The 10077-nt window shown below is 39.3% G+C and overlaps 1 protein-coding gene across 1 annotated transcript in view; it reads right to left on the minus strand.

Moving 5' to 3' along the window:
• Positions 1–10077, minus strand: part of LRBA (LPS responsive beige-like anchor protein) — a 546641-nt gene that overhangs the window by 483823 nt on the left and 52741 nt on the right. The window contains exons 6-9 of the mRNA XM_014455776.2: positions 6663–6784; positions 6448–6574; positions 5605–5724; positions 3015–3161 (exon numbers count right to left, since the gene is read on the minus strand). Coding sequence (XP_014311262.1) covers positions 3015–3161; positions 5605–5724; positions 6448–6574; positions 6663–6784 — 516 coding nt within the window. The remainder of the gene's footprint in view (positions 1–3014; positions 3162–5604; positions 5725–6447; positions 6575–6662; positions 6785–10077) is intronic.

Below are 10077 nucleotides of genomic sequence, written 5' to 3' on the forward strand. Positions count from 1 at the left end.
GGGGGGGGGGGTCCCCCAACCGGCCTGTACCTTTTCATTTAGGGGCCCTCGGGGGATAACGACCTCTGGCTTAAGCCTCTTCCCGGGTGCAGAGGGCAGGCCCATTCCCTAAGGTGCAGTCCTTGTCAGCTTAAGAGCAGGGCCGATGGGGAAGTTGGGGCCGCCACCCCGTCATGCAAAGAGCAGGGCGGTTCGGGAGGTTTCGATTCACATCCTTCAGTTACGCTCAGGGTAGGGCCGATTTGAGGTGTTAGTGGCACCGCCCCCTGTCACACTCAAAGGCAAGGTCGGAGGGGAGGGTGCGGCGCCACACCAGTCACGCACAAGAGCAGGGCCGATCAAGGGGTTTTGGGCGCTGCCCCCTGTCACTCACAGAGCAGGGCCGATCAGGGGGTTGGGGGGCTGCCCCCTGTCACTCACAGAGCAGGGCCCATCAGGGGGGTTGGGGTTCCGTACCCTGTCACACACAGAGCAGGGTCGATAAGGGGGTTGGGGAGCTCCCCCCTGTCACGCACAGAGCAGGGCCGATCAGGAGGTTGAGGAGCTCCCCCCTGTCACTCACAGAGTAGGGCCGATAGGGGAGCTGGAGCACCGCCCCGTCACACACAGAGCAGGGCCGATCAGGGGGTTGGGTCGCTGCACCCTGTCACACTCAGGGCAGGGCCAATGGGGAGGTTATGGCTCTACCCTGTCACACACACAGCAAGGCCCGTGGAGGAGGGTTGGGGCGCCACCCTCTATCACCCACAGAGCAGGGCCGATCAGGGGGTTGGGGCGCCGCCACTGTCACACTCGGGGCAGGGCCGATGGAGAGGTTATGGCTCTACCCTGTCACACACAGAGCAGGGCCCGTGGGGGGGGCGGGGGTTGGGGCGCCGCACTCTGTCACACACAGAGCAGGGCCGATCAGGAGGTTGGTGTGCCGCACGCTGTCACACACAGAGCCGCAGGCAATCAAGGGATTGGGGAGCTCCCCCCTATCAGGCACAGAGCAGGGCTGATCAGGGGGTTGGGGCACCTTCCCTGTCATGAACAGAGCAGGGCGGATAGGGAGGTTGTGGCCCCACCCCCTGTCACACACAGAGCCGCAGGGCGATCAGGGGGTTTGGGCACTGCCCCCTGTCACGCTGATCCAGTGGCAGGAGGCCTCGCCGGCTCCGCTGATCCCAGTGCTGGGAGGCATATTACCCTTTTACTATATAGGATAGAGGCCTGGGGGCCGGCTGGTTTGACCTGAAGGGTGTCCTGGATCAGGGTGGGGGTCCCCACTGCGGTGCCTGGCCAGCCTGGATGAGGGGATGATGGCTGTTTGCAGCTGGTCACACACCCTTCAGGGTGGGGGTCCCCACTTGGGTGCCTGGCCAGTCTGGGTGAGGGGCTGAGAGCTGCTTTCAGGCTGGTGGTTGTTGACTGAAGCTCCCAACCGCTCCTTTTTTTTCTCTTTTTTTTATTTTATTCTGGGCCAGCTTTAGCTCTGGCTCTAGCTCTGAGGCTTCCGCGGCTGAGCGTTCTATAATCGAAACAATGTATAACTCCAGCTCTGAGATCCCGGCCATTTGTTTAGCTTCTATATTTGTTACAAAGTTTCAAACTGCCAGCTCAGAGGCTGGCAAGGCAGGCGGGGAACGTTGCAGTCTGCAGTCACTGAAGCAAGCAAGCCTCATGTTCGCTTCCAGCTGCCTGGCTGCCGGCCGGCATGTTGGCTGACAGTTAATTTGCATATACTCACTGATTAGCCAATGAAAAGGGTAGCGGTCGTACGCTAATTACCATGTTTCTCTTTTATTAGTGTAGACTAGTAGCCCTGCACACGAATCTGTGCGCCAGTAGCTCTCTGCGGGACCTGGCCACTCCACAGCCCAGAGGCCCATCTGCGGGGCAACAATGCATTCCCCCTCCACCCAGCCACTCCGTGCCCCCTGCCCAAAGGCCCTCCGCGGCCGGGATGGAAGGCTTGCCTCGTTGCCACAGCGATGAAGCAAGCATTCTGCCAGGCCACTCACGCTGCCCACTCTCAGCGGCCGCCCCACCGGGACTGGGGGACTCCGGCGGGGCTGGGAGGACTGGGCGCCACCATCTTGTGGCTATGGGCACTGCCATCTTTGTGATGGAGTGATGGTTAATTTGCATATTGCCCTTTTATTAAATAGGATAGTATGGTAGTATTAACTATATGTACATTATACAACAAATCTCTAGACCTGTTAAATCTTGCCAAACTGAAATTCAATTCCCGGTTCATTTCCATCTCCCCCATTCCCTGGCAACCACCATTCTACTTTCTAATTCTATGAGTTTCATTATTTTATGTAACTTGTTTAAGTGGAATCATATAGAGTGTTTGTCTTTTTGTGACTGGCATAATGATCTTAAGATTCACCATGTGACTCTATGTGACAGAGTTCCTCCTTTTTAAAGCTAATTAATATTCCATTGTATGTAATACTACATTTTCTTTACTCATTTGTTCATGGACAATTAGGTTACTTCAACTTCTTGGCTATCTATACTAATGAAAGGGTAATTAATATGCTAATTAGACCGGATATCTTCCGGACGACCTTCCGGACAAAGCCATGGTGGCAGGGCCGAGGCAGAGATGGTTAGGGGCGATCAGGCCGGCAGGGGAGAGCAGATAGGGGGATCAGGCCAGCAAGGAAGTACAGTTAGGGGATTCAGGCCGGCAGGCAGGTGAGCGGTTAGGAGCCAGAGGTCCCACATTGCTTTCTATCTCAGTAACTATTGGAAACTTAGCTGTGCAAAGATTAATATCATTACAAGAAATGCAGCATGATCTAAAGTTGAAACTTGAGCTACTGCCCCACATGTGACAAGTATACTGTATTTCCCTCAAAAAATTAAAGTACCCTTTGGGCTCCTGTGACTTCCCTGTGGTGCCCATGATTACTTTGACATACACAGTCTGTAAGCCAAAGTAAGTTGCCCCATGCATCACCCACCTTTGAATCAAGCTCAACTAACACTGGTTAAGCAGTGAACAGCAAGTAAAGTACCTTGTATCCCAGGCCCAACTGATAAATAGCAAAGATCTGAGCTGCATTAAGAGCTTCACTAAAAAGGTACACTGCAGTCATCTGACCACAGAATACTCTATTAGCATCTGCTGTTTCTGACGAGCCCAGGAAACATTTGTCAAAAGTCTGTGAAAGAACACAGAAAATTGTATTAGGAAAAAATTACCTTCTCCAGAAATAACAACCTAAATTGGTACAAATGTTCATTCTAAACTATAATACGAATAGATTAAAATAATTAATTTAGCCATTACACTTCATTCTTTCCCATCTGTTGTAGTGATCAAGAAATATCTCACAGAAAAGCAGATAAGACACATTTATGAAATTAGGAAAATCAAAACTTGATGACAAAGTAAATGTAGGAAACAGAGTCAGAGATTTCATTATGTACTCTGAAGGTTCATAACTGGATAACCCCAGAACCAGACAGAAGAGCAGGCTTTGGAACAAGGAGGAAAATCAAGAGCTAAGTTTGGGACATAATGAATCTGCCTTTACTGTGAGCTAATGTGAACAGAGAAACAACTGTCAACAGGGTCTTATAGGTTTAGTGAAAAGTTAAAACTGTAAAAGCAGATTTTTTTTGCACTGGATAGTTGTGGTTTTATTTTCTTTTTTAACAAAATACAAAGCTTTCCACCACATTAGTGTTCTAATGCAAGAAAATCCCAAGGTCTTTGTTGACAGGAGGGATGATTTATATATAGAATATTGATTTTACATATAGTCTTAATATTAAATAAAATTTTAGACAGCTTTTTGCAGACATCGAGATATAGATGATGAGTAAAGTCATGGGAATAGATTCAATCCCTCAAAAGAAATGCATAAATACAGAAAGGCAGGTGTATTTTTTTCTTCTAAAAAAAAAAATCCTTTTACCAACATCCAGGTTGCAAAGACCACATTTAAGAAAACCCATGTGTACAACAGAGGACAAGAAGTAAAGTTGTTCATATCTCTTTGAAAGTATCATTGTATACCTAGAAACTATTAGGAAGAATGCTGAAAAACACATATTGACCTTAGGGAATATGTTAGCACTTGGTTTCTAAAGACAAACCATGCTGCTGATCTTGGCAAGTGACCTAACCTCTCTGTGCTTCAGTCTCATCTGTAAAATGGAGGTTAAAATAGTACTTATCTTGCAACATTGGGGCTTTTAGAAAATAAAGATATTTATTACAATGCCTGTAATGCAAGAAGCACTTCATAAAGTTTAATGTGAGGGGAAAAACAGAAACAATACAATAATGAGAAAAGTTATTGAGCAGTCTGCTAGTGGATCTTTGAACAGTATCTCATTTAATCACATTAATTTTCTGAGATAGATACTATTTTATACCCATTTTTAGGTGGAGAAAACTGAGGTCTAATAGATTAAGGAAGGTCATATAATCATTAAGTGACAGATATTCAAAGAGCTGATATTCAAACCTAATCTGTTACAACAACCTGAGCTCTTAAGACTAGCATTATAAATATGTAAATACATATAGCATGAGATATACATAAAAGGAGGAGTTGGGTGGGAGCGTGGTAAAGGGGGTTAACAGGGGAAGAAAGGGGACATACTTTCAACATTAAAGGTAAATTTTAAAGAAAATATAAAAATAAAAGGAGCTAATGGTGAATGGGGGATACACACTTTATATTCATTTCCCTGGTCTACATTTCTTCCTTTTTTTATTTTATTAATATATTTTTTTTTATTTCAGAGAGGAAGGGAGAGGGAGATGGAAACATCAATGATGAGAGAGAATCATTGATCAGCTGCCTCCTACGCGCCCACACTGGGCAGCGAGCCCGAAACCCATGCATGTGCCCTAACTGGGAACTGAACCAGTGACCTCTTGGTTCATAGGTCGACACTCAACCACTGAGCCATGCCAACAGGGCTGATCTGTATTTATTAAACTTTCTTTTAAGAATATAACCTGGGGGTTGAAGATATTTAAATTTAATTCTAACATATGGATCTTTTTTTGAATCCTGAAAACATTATAACTTGATAGTTACCTATAACAGCTACATATTATATGCAAAATTTGTAAGTATGCATCATCTAACTCATTTATAAAATTATCAGAACCCTGTAGTAAATCTCACACATTTAATTTAAACAATGGACCAATGACACACACTTTCAAGATATACCCAATGTTTCCTATAAATCTTTATCTCTACCCTATACAGAATAATTTTATAACAAGAACTGAGTAATACCTTATGGGACACATTAACACAGTTCTATTCTTGAAGAGATTAGCCAACAAACATATATGCATAGCCCATGGTCACAGAAAACAGTGTGGTGAAAGCCAGGGGAGGAGAGAAAGGAGGGTAGGGGCTGGGAAGAGGTGGGCAAAGAGGGCGGCAAATGGGAGATACCTGTTATACTATCAACAATAAAAATAAAAATTTTAAAACATGATAGACAAACTAAGGCTATAAAAACACACCACTGTAGTATTCTAAAATTTATATTCAATGTAAAATATATTTATTTGGAAAGTTCATGCTTTTAAAATAATTTTTTTTCATCTTAACATTTCAAACTACTTACATCACTGGTGTTGACAAACCATGTTATCTCTCCATAGGAAGCTAGCTCACCGTTCACATAACACCGAAGCTCACTGTTCTTCCATCGGTTATAAATGTGCACTATAGTTACCATATACCACTGAATAAGCAAGAACAGTTAAAAAGAGAGAGAGAGAGAGAGAGAGAGAGGGATAGATAATAATCCTTCTAATAACTCAATCACATTGATGATAACTAGTACAAATTAAATGATAAATTACAATGAAAAAAATATGACTAACTATATTAAATTCAATATTCAACCTCTGTAATATTTAATCAAGGGAGCTCTCAGAGGATAAGAACTTAATCATGAAATTATTTTCCAATGTTTTATTATGAAAATTTTCAAATAAACCCCCTCAAAAGTTTAAAGTTTAGTACAAATACCCTCTTTCTCACCACCTAGATTCCACAATTGTCAACATTTTGTCATATTTGTTTTATCTATATACCCATCTATCTTTATACCCAACTATCTATATATGTATATATACACATTTTTTATAAAACACTTATTAATCTATAAGTTTTAAAGTACTAAAGACAACACATATTACTACTGGTAGTAATAATACTAAAATTTTTGCCATTGATATTGTCACCTTGTGTTTTGCTTAAACTATATAAATAACTAAATACCCACTCTTTTTACTATCCAAATCAGAGAGGTTAATAATTGTCCAGTGATTTATACTTCATTTTCTGAAGCAGTATTAACAGAGTTGTGATATACCACATATTATGACAATAATATTCAAACAAAGCATCTTGAAGGCCAGTATAACTTGTTAACACAACTATGACTCAGAAGATCACATACCTTTTGTGGCTTGAAATCAAATTTCACACAGTGTTGGAAGCCTTTTCCTTTTGACTTTATGGAAGTTATAATCAAACAGCCCCCAACAAAGTGAGCAGAATAACCAAGACCTTTGCTGGTTCTGAAACTATAGAGAATAGGTTTTCATTTTATCTCTAAATATCTTTCTCATTTTCAAAGTAAGATAATTAACACTAAGGAAAAGAAATACGTACCAATATAAATAGGGTTTATCCTTATCCACATTGATGTTATTTACAGGATCCATTCTAAGCCAGGTATGAAATGTAAAACCGTTCTGATATGGCCATTTGGCTATAGGAGGTAATGCAATTGCCTAAAAAACAAATTTTTTGAGTTATTGACTCACATGAAAAACTTTATTTGTGAAATCATGAAAATGATATTTTATAATGCTTATTATTCTGTGTCATGATTAAAATAACTAGAATCTTTATCTGGAAGAAGACTTTTAATAATTTCTAAAATATACAATAATGATATTTAATCAAACATTAGAAACACCCTATGTGACCTCCTGGACACACTAATTTATTTGCTTTATTTATGAAATAACAATGAACATATCAAAGAGATTCCAATTAAAAGAGATAGGTAGTGATAGCAAAGTGGAACTTTGTTGTTGAAATGTAAAGGTAATAGAATCGGGAAAGATGCGCAAAAAAGGAATTAAAAGTTAAGGGGAAAGCTTGGAATATGTTATTTTGTAACAACAAATATAAAGTTGAAGAGGATTTGTTTGTAACATTTTTTTCAGACTTTTAAACTGTATTTAGAAGTCACTATATACATGACTTTACCAATTGTTTTAAATTTTTAATTAAAAGATCATAATAATGCCACGGGACCCAGAATCTTAAAAAAGAAGAATACTAGAGAGTACTAATTAACAAAAAATTCAAAACCTACAGCACAAAGCTACTGTAATGAAGCTGTGTAGTATAGGATAGAAATACAGATCAATGGAATTGAACAGAAAGCCCAAAAATAAACCTTATATTCGTGGTCAGTAGATTTTCAACAAGTCTGTCAAGACAAAACAATAAGGAAAGGATCGTTTTTGAAACAAATATGCTGGGATTAGTTGACCATTTCTTACATCAGATATAAAAATTAACCCGAAAAGGATCATAGATGTGAATATAAACGCTGAAACTATAATACTCTCATTAAAAAATTAGGGTAAATCTTCATGACACTGGGTTAGGAAAATGTTTCTTAATTATGGCACCAAAACACAAGAAAAAATATATGAATTGGACATATTAAAAATTAAAAATTTTTGTGCTTTATAGGATACCATTAAGAAAGTGAAAAGAGCTGGCCGGTGTGGCTCAGTGGTTGAGTGTCGACCTATGAACCAGGAGATCACAGTTCAATGTGCCCAGTCAGGGCACATGTCCAGGTTGCAGGCTCGATCCCCAGCAGGGGAACATGCAGGAGGCAGCCGATCAATTAATCTCTCTCGTTACTGATGTTTCTATCTCTCCCTCTCCCTTCCTCTCTGAAATCAATAAAAATATTTTTTTAAAGTGAAAAGGCAAAATAATGAAAGAAAACATTTGCAAATCATGTATCTGATAAGTAACATGTACCAGAATAAAGAAAAAACTCTCACAATTCGTAAAAGAGAAATAAAAATTTTAAATGAACAAAACATCTGTAGACATGTCCCCAAAGAAGATATGCAAATGGCCAGTAAAGATATTTGTAAAGATGCTCAACATCATTAGCCATTAAAAAAATGAAAATCAAAACCACAACGAGACACTACTTCACACCCACTATGATGGCTATAATAAGAAAGACAGACATTAACAAGTGTTGGCAAGCATGTGAAGAAATTGGAACCCTCCTAAATTGCTGCTGGGATTGTGAAATGATACTGCCATTGTGGAAAACAATCTGGAAATTCCTCAAATTGTTCAACATACACCATATGACCCAGCAATTCCACTCTTAGGTACACACACACAAGATGAATTAAAACATATGTCACACATAACCTTGTACACAAAAGCCCATTGCAGCCTTGCCAAAAAGTGAAATCAACTCAAATATCCACTAGTGAATGAATGATTAAACAAAACAAGGTATATTTTTACATTAGAATATTAGTCACAAAAAGGAATGAAGCACTGCTACATGTTACAACATGGACAGACCCTGAAAACAGTATGCTAAGTGGGAAAAAAAGCAGATCACAAAGATACTGTATGATTCCATTTGTATGAATTGTCTGGAATACACAAACCCATAGAGACAGAAAGTAGAGTAGTGGATACCTAGGCCTGGGATTTTGGGGGAAATGAACAGTGACTGTTGATGAATACGGTTTTTCTTTGGGGAGATGATGAAATGTTCTAAAATTAACTGTAATGATGGTTGTACAGCTCTGTGAACACACACCATTCAATTATACACTTTAAATGAGTGAATTGTGTAGTATGTCAATTATACCTCAATAAATCTGCTAAAAAAATCATATTACACAAGCCTTTGTTTATCACATACACAATTATATGTGTCATATACACATATATATTCTTTTTAAATTTATAAAATATTGTGTGAAACATGAAAACATCATAGAGCCAAATTTATGTAATAATACTATTGTGACTTCAAGAGGCTTATTTAAAAGAATGTTGGATTAAAAAAAAAAAGAATTCATATTCATTGTGTATATATGTTCTCTCTCACCAAAAAAAAAATAGAAGAAGATGTGAAAGTTTTGTAAAAAAAATTTATCCATGCCCTGGCCAATGTGGCAGAGTGGGTTGAAACACCATCCCGTATAGTGAAAGGTTGTGGGTTCAATTCCCGGTCAAGGCACATACTGGGTTTTGGGTTGGATCCCCAGCCAGGGCAAGTAAAGAAGGCAACCAAACAATGTTTCTTTCTCTCTCTCTCTCTCTCTCTCTCTCTCCCTCCCTCCCTCTCTCTCTCCTACCTTCCCCACCCCACCCCATCTCTAAAATAAATAAGCATGTCCTCAGGTAGGATTAAAAAATAATAATTTATCCATGAATATTTTAACTTCCCTTTAAAATCTATGTTTAAAGGAAAGAAATGAGTCACTAAATATATTTAAAACATCTATTCACTGTAAGTTCCAAAAACTTTCTAGCTTAACGGCCCCAATTTCAAGACACATGTAAGTGCAATAGACACATGATAGTCTCAGAGAATTATAAATAACAAAATTATAACATCCATTAAAAATGGTTAATCTCAAGTGAATAATTTTTAATATTCAAGACAAATGATAAGCTCAATGCCAACAGAGTCAAATTACTCTGGAAAGCTTCAAACCTAAAATGCTTATTAAGGAAATATAAAGCAAAAAAAAAATGAGCAATAAAAAATTCCAAAGAAAGAAGTTTTATTTTGTGTAAAAAATTCAAATATTACTCTTTTAAAACACTTTTATTTTTACAGGTGTTGCCTAGCTACAGAAAGTCTAACAAGCAAGATATGAGAATCAAAGTAAAAAATGAATAAAAGGTAAGTTCAGAAAAAGAACAGGCTGAAATATCTTCAAAGAAAAACATTTGCTGTAACAGGCAGAACAACATAATAATGAAAAAGGTAAAAAAAAAAAAAAAG

This window comes from Myotis lucifugus, unplaced genomic scaffold, assembly GCF_000147115.1.
Source record: "Myotis lucifugus unplaced genomic scaffold, Myoluc2.0 scaffold_1, whole genome shotgun sequence".
Lineage (NCBI taxonomy): Eukaryota > Metazoa > Chordata > Mammalia > Chiroptera > Vespertilionidae > Myotis > Myotis lucifugus.